A 21,257-nucleotide genomic window follows, 5' to 3' on the forward strand; every position below is an offset into this window, starting at 1 on the left:
CTGGTAAGAAGATGCTGACAGATCCAAATGCCCTAGTGCTGAGATAATTTTTTCAAGTATTGCAACATATCTAGAGTATGTGTCTTTAGTGAGACATCCATTCATGCTTCAACATTCTTATTTATAGTACTAAAATAAAGTAGCAGACTTGAAAATAGTACAAAGTGGGGATGGCTTATATCTACTTGCTAATGTAAAGTATTATCTTTGCTGAAGGATGGGAGGAGAAAAGTGGTTATTTTCAAAACATAATGGAAATACGACTTATTGAAACAAATTATTTTCTGGTATTCCTATGTGTGAAGAAATTGGGGTAAGGAAGGAAAGCCCATGTTTTAAAGAATTTTTCACTAAGTACAGGCTTAATATATAAGCATAGGTGATAACCCATGAAGCTGATTTTTTTGGTCCCTGTTTCTTTCTGAACTAGAGTAGGAAATATTTATTTCTCTTAATTTTTGCATTTGTCTGTTGTGGTTTAACCCCAGCCAACAACTAAATACCATGCAGCTGCTTGCTCACCCTGACCCTACAGAGGAATGGGGAGGAGAATTTAAAAAAAAAGAAAGGTAAACCCTATGGGTTAAGAAAAATTTAATAATTAGAATAAAGTAAAATAGAATAGTAACAGAATAATAATAATTGTAACAAAGAGGGGGAAAAATAGAAAGAGATAAAGACAACAATACTGTTGCTGACATGCCCAGTCTGTTCCTTAGCAATGACTGGTTCCTCCTGGTCAATTCCCTCCAGTTTCTATACTGGAAATGGCATTCCAGGGTAGGGAAATCCCTCTGGCTAGTTTGGGTCAGCTGTCCTGGCCATGCTCCCTCCCAGCTTCTTGTGCAGCTCCTCACTGGCAGAGTATGGGAAGCTGGGAAGTCCTTGGTAAACACGACTCAGCAACAACTAAAACATCACTGTGTTATTGACATTGTTCTCAAGCTAAATCCAAACCACAGTGCTCTACCAGCTACTAAGGAGAAAATTTTCTCTATCCCAGGTGAAATCAGTGAATTTTCCTGGCCATCTTGCTGCTGGGCTTGTGCAGAGCTGTCACTGTGACAGCTTCAGCATTGATGAATTGCAGTGTCCTTGCCAGGACTGATTCACAAAGTAGGAATCATCCCCATTGCTCTGACACACATACATCATCAAGCACTGAGTGAAATATAGATATCTCTCCTTTTTTATCCCAGCGTGTACTTAATTTGGGTTCCTCCTTTCTCTTGTTGGATCTGACAACTCATTTCTATGGGAAGTGCCCTCCCCAAGGGGCTATGGAAAGCTCCAAGCATTGTTCTTACTCCTGGATGCTGGTTGCAGTTTGACATTTTTTGCTGTTTTTATGATGATGTAATATGAACGAGATCTGAGACTGGAATGCCAATCCTTGTGATTCACCCCAACCACAGCACTTCACTTAGTCCCATATTCATAAACCTTCAGAATATTTCAATTGTGTTTGTTTAGATCAATATCCAGTTTATACAAGGCCAGAAGAGCCACAGCTCTCCAGTACCCCATTGCCCATAGCCTCTGACACTCACCTGGGAGGACAAAGATCTGGGACAGAATCTGGGCCTCCCATATTCTAGGCCACTGTCTAAACACTCACCCACGGGACAAATCTGGCTGATATTGGCTCTTCCTCTGAGAAATGCATTTTCCCCAGTAATGGGTTTAAAGCCATACCTTCAGCAGATATTTGGTGCTGAAGCCCCATCCTTCTTGGCGTTGCTATTGAGTTGATTAGGTGGTTCACTAATGGCACAGTGTAACCATTGATCATTGGTAAAGCCCAGTGAATCCCATTCTTGTGCATGTGCCCCTCCTTGTACATCCCACAGGAGATCCCACAGGGATCTGGGACTGCTAGGACACAAATGATGTCTTATGAGTTTGTTTTGCCAATATTGGGGTGAAGGATGAAGCCTATCTTCCATTATGGGCTCAAAAATTTTAGTTCCTTTAAAGGATATCCCTGTACTGCTGCCACTAGTTTTTCCAGTGCAAGCTTTCTTGAGATTTTGTATTAAACAGCTCTCCTTTGCACTCCCCACACCAAATATAATTAATATAAAATATTGACAAACTCCAAAAATATCTTCGTGTCAGCTAGAAAATACAAAAAATTAAAAGGAAAAGCCCCAAGTCACCTGGTCTTTTAATTGATTTTAATTAATTTTATTTTTCCCAAGATGTCTTGTCATAGCTTTTTAAAATATAAATCATATGTAAAATATAAATCTTGTACCATGTTGTTATTACATCATAAAGTGCATGGAAAGATTTAGTACACTGAGTACTAGCAAGTAGCAAAAAACTGCTGGATGTCTAAGAAAGCTCTATTTTCATTCCATTTGCCTTTGGATGATACTCTTGTGGTCTTTTTGACTGCAATGACAACTTTTATTGCTTACTGTTATGCTATAACAAAGCTACTGGAAAACGGATTCCTAAACACAACTTTTGATGTCCTAAGTGTTATGGATTGAATTCACGAGATGCCCAGAGCCTGTGGCTGATTTGTCCTTCCAGCAAACCACCTTCCTCCTGCCCCATGCCTCGCAAGGAAGGGCTCCGTGCTGGAGATGCCTCCACCTTCTGCTGGAGATGCCTCCACCTTCCAGGCTGCCAAGTCAGGTTGGGTGCCCCAGCCCCTTGTGGCTGATCCCATGGCAGAGGGAGCTTCCCAGCAGCCTCCCCACTACCCCTCACACCCAGGAGGAAACCGAGGGGCAGCAGCAGCTCTTGAGGCTTCACAAGGAGGGAGGGAGCTGAGGGGCAGCCACAAAAACGGTGTCTTGCTGAGGGAACAACTGCACCTCCCCAGTCACAGGAAAGCCCCTCACAAGGCAGAAAAAATGGTGAGCAGTGTTTCTAGAGCTGTTCATGTGCTAAAAATTGGCGGTCTTTGCTTTTGAGGTTTAGAGTGAAAATTGCAAGAAGGTGAACGTTTTCAGGGTGGATATTAAGATACTGCTTCACTGATGATGGATTTTTGCCTGGAACACCACTCACTGAGTAAAATCACGGTGGAGATCTCAGTCTTCCTAAAGTCTGGTCTCCTTTTCTGGCCAGTAAGTTGACTGAATTAACTGGTCACTATTGACAAAATTATCTTTTCTGCTCTTTGTCCCACAGGCGCCTCTCTCCCCGTTGGCTGAGAGGGTCTCATCTTGTGGAGAAGACCTTTTCCGGAGAACCCAAAGGACAGCAACACTGAAGAAAATGGACACCGTGCCCAAGACCAAAGTCAGCCCCAGGTACACATGCCTGAGAGAGAAATGATTGATCAGAGCCCATGGCACAGGCAGCACACAAGTAGAAAGCATCGAGGACACATTCAGATTTGCATGAGGTAAGGCTTAGTGAGGACACTTCAGTCAAGGGGGTGACCCTGGACAGGGGAATTTGTCAGCTCTCCCAGCTCACATACAGCGTGCTCTGTGGTCAAGAAAGCACCTCAGGCATTGACTGACCTCCACCCAATGTGCTGCAGTAAGAATAGCACTAATATTTTTAGGGCAATTACTCTATTTTTTTGGTTGCCTCATAAACAGTACCAGTGATATTAAGACCATTTGATGGCATTTTTGCTTTACAGGCATAATAACAGCAACAACAGCAGCAACAATAACATCATAATGTTTTATTAGCAAAAAGAGTCCCAGCTGAGATTTTGCTCTTTCCTTCAAGTTTTCAAAACAAGATGTACCCTCCCCTCATGTTTATTTTCCTTGGGGTGGGAGAAGGGACAACCTGTTCTCCTGTTTTCCTCTTATCATTGTTATTCCATTCTTCATTTCTGGTGAAGCTAAATGCCGTTCACACAATTACTGTCCTCTAGCAATAAATTGGTAAAGACAACACTGCACTTGAGCGTCCCCATAAGCCAAGCTTGTTTTGTGACCCCTTTGCCTTCCATTTTGTGATCCAGCTCCAACATGGAGAAAAATGAGATTTAAGAACTTATTTTACGCACTCACACTATGACAGCAGAGACACTGAAAAATGAGGGAAACTTCAGCATGAAATTAAGGTTTTAGCAGAACTTTTTTTTTGGTGAATAATTAAGTCACAATTATTTCCAACTGACACTGAAACAAGATGATCTGCCCTTCCCCAAAAATGAGATTGAATCAAAAGAGAACAGTGAAGTTCACAGAAGTGAAACGTGAGCATTATTGTTAATATTAGTCAGAATCTTTAATTCAGTTTCAAATCTTTCACTCAAATCTGCCAACAGAAATTCTTCTACCAGTGCCAGGTCTAGATGCACTTAAAGAACACGAGGTAAAGAGCAAATGGAGAAGAGCTGTTACCTGAGTGCACTGGAGTCATAGAGTCTGCACGCTCCTCTTCCCCCACACCTTTTGCTTCCCCATTTCAGGCAAGTGGTGTCTATGGCTACTCCAAAATACACTGGGGCTGGAATCCCCGCTGGGTGTGTTTAACAAATAGAGGTAAGAAAGTTACTTTCCAGGGTGGTCACTTCTGATCTAGAGGCACGTTCATGCAGAACATTTAATAATATATTCTAACAGCAATGACACTTCCACTCTGTTTGCTGCTTCGAGAAGACGTGCCTTGCGCTGCCCAGGCACACACCACCCTTTCCTCCCTGTGGGAAGCCAGGAAAACATGACAGAACATCAAAAGGCCTGTGGAAGTCACTGGAAGGAGTGCTGGCCATGGTTTGGTTTCCTCACCCTGCGGGACATCTCTGGGGGAAAAAAAAAGGAGATACTTCTCCTTTCTTGAGAGCAAGGGAGTCTGCTCAGCTCGGGTGTAGGGGTGTCCTGTGTGTTGGGTGGGGGGATGAGAAGGGACAGAGGCAGTGGGGCTGCAGGAATCCTCCAAGGGTCTTGAAATCCTACTGTGGCGGGGGCAAACCTACTGCAGCTCTTGGGGGCAATGGAAAGGAAAAGCCTTTTTTCTTGTGCTGATGGAGACATCCTGGGCCCTCTGTCACCTGGGGAGCCACCCATGGTTGCTGGAGAAGAAAGTAAGCCTGGAGAGAAAATTCTGGCCTGCAGAGGCATGAGAAAGAAGCCAACATCTTGTTTTGATGTCGTTTCATCAGGTTCATCTAACTGTGCTCATTTAAATAGGTGACTTGCTTCTTGCTAATCTTTTTTTCATGAAGACCTAGAGGATTTTAGAATTTCCAGTTCACTGGCATCTCATGTTATCCGTGATTTCAGGTGGCTCTACCACAGGGCTGCAGTGAACCCTGCCCCAGGCACACCTGTACTCAGATTAATTCCCTTAGAAACTAGTGAAAATGTGCCTGAAAAGAAATCACAAATTCTCACCCATAGCTGTTCTATTATGCTTGTTGCTGAGTAAGGAGACAAGATGTACTTTTGATGTTAGCTTCCTTGTCTAAAGGATCACATCTCTATAAATATTTGCCTTGTGTATTTTAATTATTCCTTAGGGAGAGTTATATGATTTATTAAGTACAAAACAATTTCCTTTTTCCAACCTCTTTTTTTTTTTTTAATCATATGATATTTATTTGCAGATAGACATAGTTCTTTCCAACAATCAAAGCTTAATTCTGAGATAAATGATTAGCGAGGAGTGTGTTAAAACAGACTCAGGAGTACAAATGGACTTACCAAGTACTCTTATTGCCAGGGTATATATACCAAGTGCAAATGATTTCAAGTGGGGTTTAATGCATCTAAAATTAATAACAATAAAAAAGGTGTTAAATAGAAATAAAGCATCAGGTGTATATAGTTAGAACATAAATAGAAAGCAAGAGAAAGGAAAGAAATGTGATTCTTTTCCTCCTTCATGTCACGGACTTTAAACTAATTGCAGAGATATGTAAAAAAGGGGATAAAATCTGAACAGAATAAAGGAATTTTGATCTATATCAAACATCACATTTTAAGATGGTTGTGTATTTTCAGGTGACTTCATCACTTAGGAGTTACTAACACAAAATTGATAGTGAAATCATGCATCCATTGGATGGTCTTACTCAGACACTACCTGAAATTCAGGATCAAGTCTGAGGCTAGTGCCAGGTATTTAGGCACTCACTTTTCACAGCATTCTGTCTAGGATCAGGATCACACCCCCTGTAAAGGGAAATCCTCCAAGCCATTCTCTGACAGAGCAGACCTTTTGCATTTGGTCTCTTCTGAGCTTGCAGGGTGAGTCCAACACACACATCAGTTCTTCTGGCTCCAGATAAGCCCTACTCCAGCCTTTGACCATCATCCTGGTTTCTTGAGGAAGGGGGAGGTGGTGGGCAGGAGAGCAGCTGCTTTTCCCATCCATGCTATCAGCAGTGGATATGGAGCCTCTCAGATCAGCAGGACTCACCTGCTCCCACAGCAGCTGCTCCAGTGTGCTGTTTCCCCAGCACATAGCAGACTGACTGTTGCAATACCTATCCAGCACAAATCTGGGTGTGTGTTTGATTTTAGCAAGTGAGCAGTCCCAGACACACGATTAAACAAGGACATTTTTGGTATCTGGGATAACATATATGTCAACGTGGTAATTAATAAAACTTTTGTCACAGTCATTTTATTCAATATAAATCAGAAAATATAAAATGGGCTGAAATCCAGCTGTCACTATGGATGAACACAGCACTCTGGAGGCACAGTCTGTGTGCTCCGAACTAGGATGGTCTTTGTTTCTGCAGAAATTAATGTAATTTGGAATATGTTTTAAAACAATAATAAAGACATTTCAGATCTAACTCTATTGCTCCCCACCAGTGATCGTTTTCAACACTTTATTCTCTAATGCCCTGATCATGGATTATCAGCACACAATCTATTGATTGTGCCTAATACAAGCACTGCCACCTATGAGATCATGACTGCAAAATGATTTTCAGTTGGAAGAACAGTGTCTTGCCCTCCTACCAGACACTTGCTACACAAGCAAGCCTCCATCTAGAGTCCTCCTAAACAAATCTGAGGGCATAGAAAGTAAAAAGTGGAAAATAAAACCAATTACTGGATATTTGATATGTGTTTCATATGATTTATATCCTGCAAAAAAAATTTCTCTTTTAGAAGAAAAAAAAATAAAATTCTTTTAGCCTTCGTATTGTCTTTGCACGGAAGCAGGAGTTCTTTGTGATCCTGAGTGATAACCAGACCTCTTAGGGAGATCTGAGACTTCCCCTTCACTGCCTAATCACCTGCTATTAATAGCTGGTGCTTAAACAACAGCTCTCTGAACTGCAGGGCTTTTTTTCTCCAAAACTTCAGGGCTTTCCCAAGTTCCTTGGCAACTTGTAATTAGACTAATGCCACCAAAAAGACATTTCACCAAATGACTTGGCCACCAGCTGTTAAGCATATTTCAGTGACTTCAGTGTGCAAACCATCAAAGTAAATGTCTCTGCATCTTAGAGGCTTTTCGGGATTTAGCTGTATTTGTGCTCCATGGCAGGTGCAACAATATCTGCTCATCTGAAAACATCAGATTGCTTAAGTGCTGGAATCTTAACAGGGCTGACTGAATACTGAATAATTTTTAAAACAGATCATTGGAAAAAAATACATAATGAGGTCTGCAACTTGACCTTGGGACTATTTGTTTTCAACGAAAATTCATTTTCCTTCTGGTAACAGAAGCACACTTTCAATTCAGCCAGATTTTTGGAGAAAGTCAGTCAGTGAGGGATTTCAAAAAAGAGAAAAGTAAGCATGAGCTTAAAGTGGAATTGTGCCCACAGGTCATTTGCAGTGCAGAAAAAAATATATAAAAAAGGATCGAACTTACTGAAACATGTTTTTTTCAGCTGCACATCAAAGGTGGATGCCTTCAGTCCAGCAGGAAAACACATAACTTCTCAGTTTCAGTTAAATGTCTCTCAAAGTAAAATGATTTTCAACAGCAATAAAAGCTTTGGAGTAGAACCAATACAATTGTTTTGCTGATTTCATATAACAAAGTGGTTTAGTATTGTAATCGAAAACCTACGCTTTTCTAACTAAATCCATGAAGCAGTAAGAGCCCCAAGAGCAAGTTCTTAGGGCTGAGAAGGGCAGGCAGCTCCGTGTGATTTAAGCTTGTAGGTGTTCAGCTATGAACATCACCTCCCAAACACTTCATTTTTTATGCAGCAGAGACAAGAACAAAAGCAGGAGGTTGAGTGTAGCTGCCACAATTTTGAGGCCCCGCGTGGTACCAGATCTGTACATTTTCCACCATGTGACTTATGGATACAAGGAAGGCATCATGTAGAGGGAAAGGGGAAGGGAACTGCATCCCTGCATAGCTCTATGCCCATATTTATCCAACGTGTCAGAATCAACCACAGGGAGCAACCTGGCATAAATTCTGATGGCTTTTCTGCAAGCTCTCTGCTCCTGAATCATCCTCATCTTGGCGCATGGACAGTTCAGCTGTGCAGAAGCTTTGGTAAAAACTGTCTGTACAGAAGCTTTAGTAAAAACTGTCTAAAGTGGATTACAATATGATTGTTCTTGGAGTGAGCCCTTGGGGAGAGAGAGCTGCTGTGTGGGTTTCCAGCACTCAGTGGTAACCCTGCAAGGGGTGTGAGGAGAGCCATGCAGCTTGTATACACCTTACTGGCAGTGTTTGTGGAGGGCAGTGGAGAAAGATCCTCACCTCAATCCTTTCTGAAAGTCTCTGTGTGAATATTTATTCTGGTTCAAGGATTGTGATAGAACCGTAGCTGAAGTCACATTTCTTTATTTAGGTTTTTTCATACAGCCTATGTTTAGCCAGTTCTAACACTGGCATTGTCCATGTGGTATAAAGATACCAGCAATGAGACAGGGCCCCGTCCAGAAAATTCAGTTCAAAAACAAAGAGAATGTGGAGGTAAGAAAACACAGTTATAATACTAAAGATTAGTTAGACTGGATTTACTGGTGTTTTGTTTGAGAAGTAGAATGTGCCCATCTGGAAATAATTTGGAAAAAGGAACTGTGAAAGAAAGCTTTCCAAAACAGAGCAGAGCAGGACTTGGAATCCAAAAATTGCAAGAAGCTGACAAAAATCCAGATTAAGCACAGGTAGTATTAAATGCCTTTTGCACTTTCTAAAATTAGCTTCAAAGCTTACACTCAGTGATGGAAAAAGAGTTCCAACAGTTAAATATGCACTGGGACAAGCATTCCATAAACCGGAGATTATCAGAATAGAAAAAAAAATCTCATGCTAAATCAATCTTTAAAACTAGAAGAAAAATCTGGGACAGAACAATTACATGGAATATTCACAATATTAGGAGTACAGGAGGGGAGGGAGCACCAGTCACACGTCAAAACACTTTGAAAACATTTGGCAGTACTAGCAGAAATGATTTCTTACCTTAGAAGCAGTATGTATCCGGGTGTGCCACCTACTGACAAAGTATATGAAGTGATAACCGATATAACTAGGAAATACAGAAACATTTTGGGACACTCATTTCCTTTTTGACATGGTCCCACCACAGCTGAGGAGCTTTGTGAAGATTCAAAGGTGCCCACGCAGCTGCAGTTAAAAAATACCTGGAAGAGAGCAGGCAGAAGTGTATGGTAAAATGGTGGAGAAGGGCATGTTTAGGAATTGCACATCATGCTTTTCTGGGTGGCTGAAAGTTTAAATCCAAAGTGGGAAATGTTTTGCCAAAGCAATGAAGGAGAAAATTATGAAGTATCTACTGTTGATGAACGTAGTTATTAGTTTTTTTTCAACTGTCTTGGTAGCCAACAGCTCAATAAAAAAGCCCCCAACATTCTCTGCTTGTGATTTCTGCTGGCAACAGCAAGTGAGAAAATTTTAATTGTGGGTGGCAGACTGCTAAAAACCTCTGAGGAGTTCAAGGCTGAAGAGGATGTGCCGTGTTCAATTTTAATCCACTTACCTGGTTGTATTAGGAAAAGTTATCACATCTCATATAGAAATGAAAGATTGTCTTACGGTGTTTTTCCCACTGCCGTTGGATGCCTGGCAGCCAGCGAGACAGGCAGAAATGTAGGTAACTCCATTTTCCCCACAGATGGGATCCCAGTCATTCTTGGAACACGAGCAGCCTGAGTTGCACTCTGAGAACAGGGCTTGCTCGTAATCAGTCATCGGTTTAGTTCTGTGGAGAAAGGGAAATTGCAAAGATGTGGAGGAAATTTAGCAGATGTGGAGGAAATCATGATCACGTCATGGGTTATGCTCTCTGCCAGGCCCACCTGGCCAGACCTTCTCTCTGTAGCCCATTAAACGTTGTCTCTTCACACCCACACATCAGTGAAAAGCCTTATTTCTCTGTTATGCAAAGGTTTTCACAATATCACACTACCTACTGTGAGACAGTAGTTACTTTATTCAGGTGGACAACTAACAGTTTACGTTCATGCATTTTCTCAGATTTTCTAAGGTTTTAGTTATCTGAAGCTTGATGCAGTTTTAACACAACTGGGCAAGTGGCAAAGAAGGGATTGAGTTAGCCATGGGAAGTAGTATCTGTAGAAGTTAGCAAGGAGTGGATTATCAGAATGGGATTCATCCAAAGGGAATGTCTGATACCTTGCAAGGCAGCTTCAGTCACCAGACACTAGTGGAGCAGCTCCTGGGGCTGCTGTGGGTCAGTGCTGGAGACTCCTCCCCAAAAGTGAATTTTACAGATAAAGAGCATGGGCAAAAATTACTCCAAAGTGTTAGCCTCAGGTGTACCTCATGGTTAACATCAGGGTTAATCCGTGAATCCTTAAGCGTTCAGTTCAAAGGCTATTAAATGCCATTCATTGCTCAGCAGCACACAGAGGCAAGAAACAATTAATTGAACCTCTGCCCCCCTGCTGAGTTCCACACATTTCCAGAAATCACTGGGCTTAAAGGATGGGTCCCATGGCAATAATAATTAAAAAGTAATAAGAAAAATAATCTGCACTTGTGACACAAACCCCTCTGGTTTATGCCATAACCATGAGAGGGTCATGACACAATGCCTGCTGGAATAGAGCAGTTTCCACTGCTTTGAATCAAATTTCTGGTAAGCATATTCAGGTCAGTCACTCTCTTTTCAACAATATACACTTTGTGAAATAAAATGAGGAAGAAATTTGGTTTGCAGCAGCCCTTTCTGCTGAAGCATGGCCTTCCCAGCATACCCATGGTACGACACAGTCAGTCCAGCCACGTCCGAGTTCTCACAGCCCATGGCAAACAGTGAGAGGAGCAAAAGGTAACCAAAGAAAGATGATCCCAAGGAAAGTTTTGCAGCTCCTAAAACACTGATCCTGAATTTTTTCATGATCAGTCCTCCAGAAAATATGCCAAAGGCCACAGCAGGAATGTTGATGAGACCTGAAATCAAACAGAAAAATCTGTATTAATGAAAACCCCAGCTCAATGGACTAACCTTATCAGCCACAAAAAGAGCCACAGCAATGAGATGAAGGAACAAAACATAAAAGATCTTCAGTCAGGGCATTTTATTTTGTCCAGACTGAGACTGATCCTTGGAGTGTTACAAAGGTGCTGGGACAGCTTTGAAAAACTTACTCCCAAGGACATGCTTTGCTGGTTCTTTGACAGAGAGATTATGGATAAAGTTCAGATAATGCTTTTCCAGTTTCTTAAGCTAGGTGGTTTTTCCCACAGTTTGTCAGTGGAGTGTTTTGCTGGTTTCTAGAGAACAAATTTAGTTTTACATAGTGTTATGAAATTTGGAGCAAGACCTACCTTTTTTTTTAGTGCTTCAAATTGCTCTCTGATAGATATTTTTGTTATCTATCAGAGAGATTGTGAAAGAAACTGTTTTTTAAAAAGGAAGAAGAAGGAGTGAAAGAGGCGGTGAAAGAGAAATAAATAATGTGAGTTCAAGTTAGCCCTCAGATGTCTTAGCAAGGGTGGATTTGGAGGGAAAGGAAAAGGAGGAAGAAAAAGCACTTTATTGCAGGGATAGCCACTCAGCAGGGTCCTTCGCTAACCAAGCCATCACACACTCTCTGTTGGATATAGCCCCTATGCCCAGAGAAATCAAATGGTTCTTAATCCTCACTCAGTTTGCACATAGCTGAAAGCTTAGCTCCAGAAAATCTTTAAATACAATGAGAAGTACTCTACTGAATGTAGGGATTGTTTTCTGGACTTTCTTTGGCCATCAACTACACTTGAAGATTTCTCCTTGCTTTGAGGAGTTTCGTGCCAGGAAATTCCAGCTTCTATCTTTAGGGAATTAACATAGCACAATGGATCATTACAGCTTTTCTGCATATATATACCTCTGTTGCTGTGCAACTAATGCTGCTCTGAAACAAGGCAGTTCCCTCTGTGTTGGGTAGATGTAAACCTCTTTGCTGTTTAATGCTATTGAAGCCCTGGACCTCTGGAGCTGAATCCCACATGCAGGTTCAGCAGCTGGGCAGTCAAGTCCACCCTCCCGAAGTCAGCTACAAAAATGTCCATCTTGGTACCCCAAGGCTGAAGCAGCTTCTCTCTCTCAAGCTGTATGGGGCAACTTGGAATATGACTTGGCTTCCTTTTATTTAACACCAATCTCTTCATAGAGTCACCTTTAGCACTCACTGAGCTGATCTTCGTTTTGTTGAAACAAATGGGAAGCCACCAAGAAAGCAGATATGTTTGATGATAAATTTATGTAAACTGTTTTAAAATTAATTCTCAGTTATTTTCTTGTGTTGTACATATATCACTTTTCAAATTTGCAGTTAAATGGGAATTAAGGTGTCAAGTCATGTAAACCTTTGCAGTAACTCTTGCATAGATAAACTCAGAGTTAACTAGTGCTGAAGCAGGAATGAAATAACTTGCCTTCTATAAGCTATTGCTTAAAGTCAGACAAGGAAAGAGAGGGAAAAACATATCCAAAAAAATTACAATTTTTCCTGTATGTATGTAGATGCCACTCCTAAAATGTCCATTTTAAAGATATCAAGAAGCAGATATAACATTACCTATAACAAAGTTTGTTTTTGAAGATGTCTGCCCATACTGTTGTTCAATATACTTTGGCTTATATGTCACCATGCCAATTAAAGAATTGAACTGAATGATACTTGCACACAAATACAGAATGTAAACTGGATTGCCAAAGAGATTCTTCAGGGATGGCAAGAAGTCTGCAAGACAAAACAGCAGAAATGACAAACAGGCCAGAGAAAGAATAACTGCTGTGAGTAATGCTTTGTGATGTGTGCACCTTCCAAAAAACCTCAAAACTGCATAACACTTTAGAGGGATCTGTGAAGTTCTGTGATGCTCCTAAAAGCTCCCCCATTTCTGGATGGGGGAACAGTGGAGCAAAACACTAAGCATCAATTTCTCAGAAGAGATATCTTGTTTTATATACCTTCTTTGCATCATAAACTAGGACTGATTTGGTTTCTATGTGTCCTTAACAGCCACAACACCCTTTAGCTTAATTTGGGGCAGAGAGTGCTCAGCACTGCTGACAGTAAGCACAGACATATTGAGGTACAGATTCAAGTACTGAGGGAAAATGCTTTTGGCAAAGAAGGGCCAAGGAAAATCAATTGTGCAAACCAGCTCCTCTCTAAATCTAGACAGCCTCCTCTAATACTGTAGCTAGTCTGTGCCCATCTATATTTTGACCAGACGTTGTACATGTTTTTCTAATGCATGAACTCAGAGGTAAAAAAAGTTATCAAAAACCGAGTTGTTTTTTTTTTTTGTGACTGCCACTTCTGCAACAGTGACTACATGTGAATAAAAAATTTTTGCAGAGCTTCATGATATGTGCTGGGCCACTACTGTAATTTTACAAATCTCAGCTGCGGAAATTCTCATGCAATAGCAAGTCCAGGGAACATTGAAGAGGCCTTTTTGTGTGTACTATTGAGTTGGAGAGTGAAACCTGGGGGAAAAATCACAATTCTGAGGCCATTAAAATAGGGCCTCAGAAAGTATAAAATTTTAAAGTCTAAAAGCCTTTGAGAGAAAAACTCAACAATCAGGAAGAAAACCCTGGTGATTTGCCTTTTGCCATCTCGGCAAGCTTTGCTTGGTGCTGACAGGATTTGTGTTGGTCCTTGTTCTCCTCAACGATGAACCTGGAATGCTCCGAGGAGGTGCTGGAGTCCTTCCTGCTGCCCGGTTTGGAGAGGTGCTTGGGCAGGAACCAGAAGGGGATGCCAGCCAGCATGCTGATCACCCCAGCTATCAGGTACCCCAGCCACCACGCTCCCACCCACTGCACGTCCTTGGGACTTATTGCCACCCTGTCTGGAGAAAGTGGAGAAGAAGAAACAAATAAATACACTTGGAGAATGTTTGCTGACAACAAGGAAGGTGGTGTTGCAGGGACCTTCTTTCCATCCCCACCTCGCCAGGTTTAGCTGTGCTGTGTATCACGACAGGTGTTATACAGGAGCAGCTGTGGGGACACAGGGAGCATTTGCTGACTGCTGGGGCATAGCAGCAGCTCAGCCTGACACTGCTGTGCCACCTGCATGTCCCCAGAGATGCTGCAAAGCCCCAGCATATGGGGCAGTCCTGGTGGCCACTCACTAGTTCCCAGTCCAACTAGTGCACAAAAGACCCAGGGAAAATCTGTTTTCCTCCTGGTTTTTTATTCCTGTTTTCTCAGGAGGGCAATCAGGAGACTTGGTACCCCAAATCAATCAGGAGACTTGGTACCTGCCAAACCAATTTTTTCAGGCAACAGCAGGATATTACACAAGAACACACAGGATCCTGAGCCTCAGTCCTGCTTCCTCCTGGCTCCCATTATCTCGCCAGAACTCCTCACCAGGGCATCTCCTGGAAGCCCCCACTGCAGATCTGCTGGGGCTGAGGAGGAGTCCGGCCTCCTTCTTCCTCCACACCCATCCTCCTTGCCAGCCTATTCTGCATGGATCACTCCACCGCTGTAATCCTTTTAATTTCATAAAGTGCCTACTCTGCCCTCCCTAGCCTCTCATGCCTAGATGATAAGTAGATAGTTCTTGTCCTAAAATAGGCGTTTTGGAGCCTGACTGGATTTTTAAAGCCTAAGCATTCTGACTTACCCAGATCTACAAAGCCAATGTCAACGTAAAGTTTGGCACACAGTGATCCCAGGAGAAAGCCAAATATTGGCCCTATAATGGCAACTGTCTGTACACAGCCTGGAACAGAAAACAGGGCACTGTTACACTCCTGAGCTCAAAAGAGCTCTGGTTCTTCTGCATGTAACACCAGACTATAGCATGTGATGGGTGACAAGTGATACAGCCTTAAAATAGTGAGCCAGCCTTCGCCCTCTGGCACATTAGTTACACAAATTGAAACATTTTCAAGAAGTAAAAAAGCCATCAATAAAATTTTCCCCACTACAATGACACTTTTTATTGTTATCCAATTAAAGAGTTAAATTCAACCTGAAGGAAAAAAGTCAGGGAACTGAATGGCCTAAACTCAATAGCAGCCCCAATCTATAATTGCTAGAAAAGCTCTAGCTGACAAGATTAAAGTAACTGGAAAGCAAATGCCATTTTTTAAAGTTAACTGATCACTTTAGGTTAAGGTAGGCCCTGAATAGGCTGAGAAATCACTTCATTTGGTATCCAGTATTAACACATTTCAATACACCCTCAGCCAACTTTCTGAATACTTTGAATTTGCAAAATTCATGAGGATATCTGGGAAGAGTGAATCTTTTACAGAGAGAATCTGATATTTTGCCTTTTGCCAGGCTGGAAATTTGTCAAGAGAAGATGCTGATGAGATAGGATTTTTTGGTAAAATTTCAGATGAATGTGCAGGGGTCAGACAATGAACACAAGAAAACAGTGATACCAGCTTTCTAAAGCTTCAGCACTATTGTTTATAATTCTTCATGAATCTGGAGGGAATGTTTGGAGTTCCCACTGAAATTCTATTTAAAGTGCTTTAAAAGAGTGCATGTTTTTATCACTTTCCAGAGAACTGAATGTGCACAGAGGCTCAGCAGTCCACATCCAGAAGAATTAGGAAGATTAGGGTAACAGCAGGAACCCAAGGTCAAATTCTTTCACCAAATTAAGATAATGGAACTGTGCTGGTATAATTAAACGGGAACTTGGTCCCTTGAGTGTACATGACTGTTAAATAAACTTTAATATTGGAAATTATGCAAACAAAACAATCAGGGCAAGTTAATTCAACAACATTCATTCCATTATTCAGAATGATTCAATTTTCTTCTGGGGAAAAATCCATTAGAGAAAAAAAAAATATTTTACCAATATATAAGGCAGCATTCTCTTCAACAGCATAATCGTCGATGTATGCAATTCCCAGGGGCTGGATGGGAGTTTCACCTATTCCACGCAAAAGATTTCCCAGTAAAACATAAATCCACATGGAAGAGCCTGCTTCCTTTTCACATCCTGGGCGCATAATGAGAGACAACAACGATGTGTTTTTAATAAGAGTCTGACTCGGAATGCCCAGGACTTTTAAAATACTGCTATGGTGGGAGAAACAGTGGGAAAACTGAAACAGCTTAAGGTAGGCAAATTTTTAGCATGAGCTACCTCAAAGATACTACAATTTTGCTGGTTTTATAATTTTGTCACCACATCTGTTTTTAGAAAACTCCTTAATGTCCTTCTAACCAAAACTGGGATCTCCTGATGGAAAGATTTGGGAAACATTGATGATAGTCAGCACTACTAGCCCCAATATTTAACAGCACGATATTTAACAGAGATCATTCTCACCTGCATTTATTTTTGCTTGAGATTTTTCCAAGGCTGAGAGTGTAGTTGGGTTTTTATCCTGCAGACATGGAGAGATGCTGACAGTTGAATTGATGGTGGAAGGGAATCTTTCATACCTGTATCTATTTAAAAAACAAAGTTGTATTTATTCGTAAGAACTGATAAGCAAAAGCAATCAGATCTGTTCCTACCAGATAGGCCTATAGCACTTAAGTGCAAATTTCTTCTGCAACCAGATGAATCCATCTGGATCCATTGCCAACGACAGTTTATAGGGGATAAACAGAATTCTATTTATACTGCAGCAGTACACAAAAATTGTCCCATTGGTTCTTTTTGTGTCAGTGATTCATTTCAGTTTAACAGGCACATGAAAGATGAATTTGGACTAAGAGATTATCAGACACTGGTGTATCCTCTGGCTTGTGATTAGTACTCAGATTGTCTTCCTGGGTTTAGTCATCACTTTTCCACTGACATTTCAACAATCCCTAAACCATATAAAAATGTGGCCAATCAAAATCACAGACTAATAAAACAGTAAGTTAATTACAACTGGAAATAGTATACATGTTAAATCATTTGCTCTACAGTAATAAATCTTTTCACAAAAATATACTAAATTAAGTAACCACATCCACATGTGCCTATTTCCATCTTCCAAATCAATGCCTAATTTTTGTGAGCTGCCATTCAGTGTGCAGAGCCCAGCTGGAAAACACTGATGGCTTGGCACTTACCGTCCCATGAAGAACTGGGGCATCGCAATTAGGAATGTTCCAGCTGACATAATTAGGCAGCCCGCTCCAATTATTCTTGGCCTGTGAAGCTTCGCTCCAAAGTAGCTCACAAGAATTATGATTAGGAGGTTCCCTTTGAAAGTACAAAAGGAAAACTGAGTTTTACTGCTTGTTGATAAGAGATACCCTAAAATAACAGTTCCTAGTATGCAGTATAGGCACTGATTTCAGGGGTAGAGAGCTGATGGTCTGGGGTTGGTGTTTCTCCCTCTTTACAGGCATTCTACAGGAGCCTTCTGTGATGGGAAAACCATAAACCTTTGGATAAGCAGCTGGAAAAGAGGAGGAACACTGTGCCAGCTGAAGAGAGCAAATAACCAGAAATGCAGGAAAAGGGGGAATCAAACAGAGTTTTATACACTTAGGCTAAGATTTCATTCCTATGAGTACCACTGTCCAGTGAACACTCATGAGATAAATTCAGTAATCTGAAATTGTGACAGACAATGGCATGCTGGGAACCTTAGAGTGAGAGGGAAGGAAGAAGAGGGACCTGACAAGAAACAGAGATTACTGTTAGAGGTTTGTCCTCCTGTTGCTTAATAAATCACAAAGGACAAACACTTGTAGGGGGTGCATTGTTGACAAAAGCAGAGAGAAAGTGGAAATCTGTGCAGTCAAATTCTCACTCAACACTCAAAATTTCTATTAGTATGACTTAGTCAGATGCTAAACTTATCAAATTACAATTTTTTTTACATCTGTGATGAATTGCTTGTATTAGCAACTCTATACTATCCAATGTAATCACAGCGATAGTCCCACTCATTTTTACTAGCTGACTCTTGCTCAGTTTTATGGTTCAGGGAGATTCATACAATCATTCTTCAAAACAAATTGTATCACTCTTTTTTTCTGAAAATAAAACTGGGTTTCTACAGCACATACCAATTTCAAAACTCCCATCAATAATGCCAACCAAGGAGGAAGGAATGTCAAATCTTCTTTCTATTTGTGTGATAGTACTTTTTAGATAACTTCCTGACAGTGCTTTAGCAAAATAAACAAAAGATAATGCACCAAGGAATATCTGTGAAAAAAATTGACAATGGTTAAAAACAGGCAGTAGAGAAAACTTTATGAATTATTTTTAAACATTTTTTGCATTCCTCTTCCCAAATAACCACATCGATATTTCCCCTACTTTTTATTAAATGCTAGACTGCTGATTTGTCCATTTCTTATGAGCAATATTGATATAAACTGAACTCATTACCAACTACTGCTAATTTCAGATAGATGCCAAAGCGACTTCTGTGTTGAAAGACAGAGACTTGTGATTTTCTGCAGAGGGAGTATCTTACACAGTAACCATAAGGGTAAATGCTAAGTGTGACTTGGTGGGGAGGTGAGTTATTTGGACACTTTTAAACATGTTGCATGCTTGGTGAGAGGAACAGTGACTGTCCAGGCAATTCTCTTCTAGGCTCATCCTTCCCCTACAAAATCTCTTGCAATCTCTAACAGATGCATTTTCCTTAGAGTGCACCCTGCATTTTTCTGGTGACATCCCATCTTTCCCATCCTTTTGTTTTGCAGAGACAGTTTTCTCTTACTTATCAGTGTATCTGTCTTGGCATGTTACTCTGAATCAGGAGTGGGCTTTGGAAATTAAACTCCATCTCCCTTCACAGTGCTTTGTGAATGTTCACTCTGTGCAGTGAATGCTTTTGCATTTACTGCAAATGTGCAGACTGAACCTCTTTCCCACAAAATTAAACTGGAAGATGAAGGCTGGTCTGAAATGCATATAGTGGGAGTGCAGGGTCCTGTTTGCTCCTGCAGATCTATTGCCTAAATTTGCCCTCACTGAATACAGCCCTGCTGAGTTTATGAGCTCCAGGGGTAGTCAAACACAGGGCAATTGGTCATGGAAACCACAACATTGCTTTCTACCTTCAGATAGAGGTGGTGTTGACTCAATATGAATATGGATGCTTTCTGTAAAACCCAGGCCCAGAAATTAAGAGACACGGTAATGTTTCATATGAATAGAGGTCTGAAACCTTATGCTGCTCCTTTACCCTCTCTGACAATCATGCTTCCAGTAAGCAGATGCTCTGAGCAATGTACTCACCTGCAGTCCAAAACTCCTCACATCTCAATTGACAAGGCACAGTGGTAATACCATCCCTGCTGAATGTGAATTCCTGTGCTGAGGTTCAAATATAACTCTGTGTCACATTTAATACACTTTATCCAGTGCTGGTTATTCCTCCTTCGAAACAGTTGTGGGTATATAAATATACACAACCCCTCTCTGGTTCTTTTTTTCCTACAGCAGCGGCTCTCAAAGAGCTCTCTACTACAAATATTGCCATAATATTTTACATTTTCTGTATGTCTATGCCCTTGGCTTTTAAATAGCAATGCAAAAGCACATTTTTTTACAGGAAATTTGTACAGGCAAACTACTACTTGAAATGCTTCTGTATCTCTCTGCACAAGTTTTTTTTACTGGGTTTGCAGTGTGTGCAGGTGTGCAGTGGTGGAAAGACACTCCCGATTTAGGGCTGGGACAGAAAGGTACACATGATTTCACATTCTGCTCTGGTTTGTCAATGCTTGTGAACAGATATTTCACCACATCTTTTGGATTAATAAAGGCAATTTTAAGACATAGGAAGGCTGATAACAAAAGCCAATAATTGGTAAAAACAATCTGTTGAATCTGCATATTGTTTTGTTCACATGTTAGGCAAAACATGAAGCAGACTTTTAATGACTAAGAGGTATCTTTAATGATTCCATTCTGACTCAGCGAGACCTAATCAGAACTGAAAAAGGGTTAGTTCACAAACAAAAAGAGGTTAGCTAAGTTCCAACAGGAATACACGCCTTATATTGATTTCGGTTCCCAGAAGACACAACTTCTTTGAAGAGAAAGAGACTGAGCTGAAATATTATTGCTTTTTAATTTCTGGAGCTAGTAAGCTGATTCCTGACTGGCTAATCTGTGACTGAAGTTTTATCCATTGAGGGGATCAGATTATCGTTGCAGCAAATGGAGGAGCAATGATAGAATTACTATTACGGTACAAAATCTAATTAATACAACTCATCCATTTCAAAACAAAAAAATAAAAAATTTATAGACTTCAGGGCAACTATTGCTGATGTCATTGATTAACTTCAGGTTGTGCAATAAGGAAGAGAGAGGGACTTTTCAGAATGGCCCTTGAAGATCTCGTAATATGCAAGCCTCAACCAACAAATTAACATTTGAATATTGGCAAATGTTAGGCAAATACAGATCTGAAGAAGATATTTTGTGCCTTAAAAATACTTCTAACAATTGCATACTGACTCAGCAAGATATAATTTAAAAGGGATCATTCACCAAACAAAAGAGAGAGATTTTCTAAGTCCCTACTGGAATATTCAAAAACTCTTACTCTACCTTTATACCTCCACAACACGACTGTTCATTCTTGGATGTGGAAGATTCAGATTTGAATGAAGTTCGGTCCACAGGCAAGATTGTGTTGTTTGAGAAAAAATGGGTTTTTTCTTTAGATGAAACCTCCATGATGGTATCCTCTGCCTCTAAAGCAGAAAACATGGAGAACATTTTAAAAGGGCATCCTATTAGCTCAGCCTCAAAAGCTCATCATGTGACAGCAACACCCTGCTGGACTGTTTTCCCAACAACAGCAATTACCAAACTTTACAACAGAATCTGACCACTGCACTGGACGTTTAATTATGGAAATTTGCAACCCACTTGCCTATAATAATGGAGATTAAATCATTCTCAGCAAACAGCCATCGTCTTCATTCTCCAGCTATCATC

The 21,257-nt window shown here is 40.8% G+C and overlaps 1 protein-coding gene across 1 annotated transcript; it reads right to left on the reverse strand.

The window, feature by feature from the left end:
* Positions 1 to 2,305: 2,305 nt before the first annotated feature.
* LOC146443950 (solute carrier organic anion transporter family member 1C1-like) lies at positions 2,306 to 21,004 on the reverse strand. The gene is made up of 14 exons (XM_085049178.1): positions 20,865 to 21,004; positions 18,353 to 18,494; positions 17,405 to 17,537; positions 16,665 to 16,786; positions 16,185 to 16,331; positions 14,991 to 15,089; positions 13,960 to 14,205; positions 12,918 to 13,082; positions 11,109 to 11,304; positions 9,925 to 10,090; positions 9,331 to 9,512; positions 5,631 to 5,695; positions 4,329 to 4,446; positions 2,306 to 3,279 (listed from the first exon to the last, which is right to left on the reverse strand). Exons 1-14 carry the CDS (start codon positions 20,991 to 20,993, stop codon positions 3,057 to 3,059), a joined length of 2,133 nt encoding a protein of 710 aa, XP_084905304.1. The 5' UTR covers positions 20,994 to 21,004; the 3' UTR covers positions 2,306 to 3,056.
* Positions 21,005 to 21,257: the final 253 nt, after the last annotated feature.

This window comes from Lichenostomus cassidix, chromosome 1Aa, assembly GCF_008360975.1.
Source record: "Lichenostomus cassidix isolate B80296 chromosome 1Aa, HeHo_3.0, whole genome shotgun sequence".
Lineage (NCBI taxonomy): Eukaryota > Metazoa > Chordata > Aves > Passeriformes > Meliphagidae > Lichenostomus > Lichenostomus cassidix.

Coding starts and splice junctions, on each gene's coding strand:
- LOC146443950 (XM_085049178.1), bottom strand. CDS start 20,993: ATGGAGGTTTCATCTAAAGAAAAAACCCATTTTTTCTCAAACAACACA. Junction 15,090..16,184: donor GAATGCTGCCTTATATATTG/GTAAAATATTTT, acceptor TTTCTGTTCCAG/GCTGTGTACAGACAGTTGCC. Junction 14,206..14,990: donor CATTGGCTTTGTAGATCTGG/GTAAGTCAGAAT, acceptor CACTTTCTCCAG/ACAGGGTGGCAATAAGTCCC.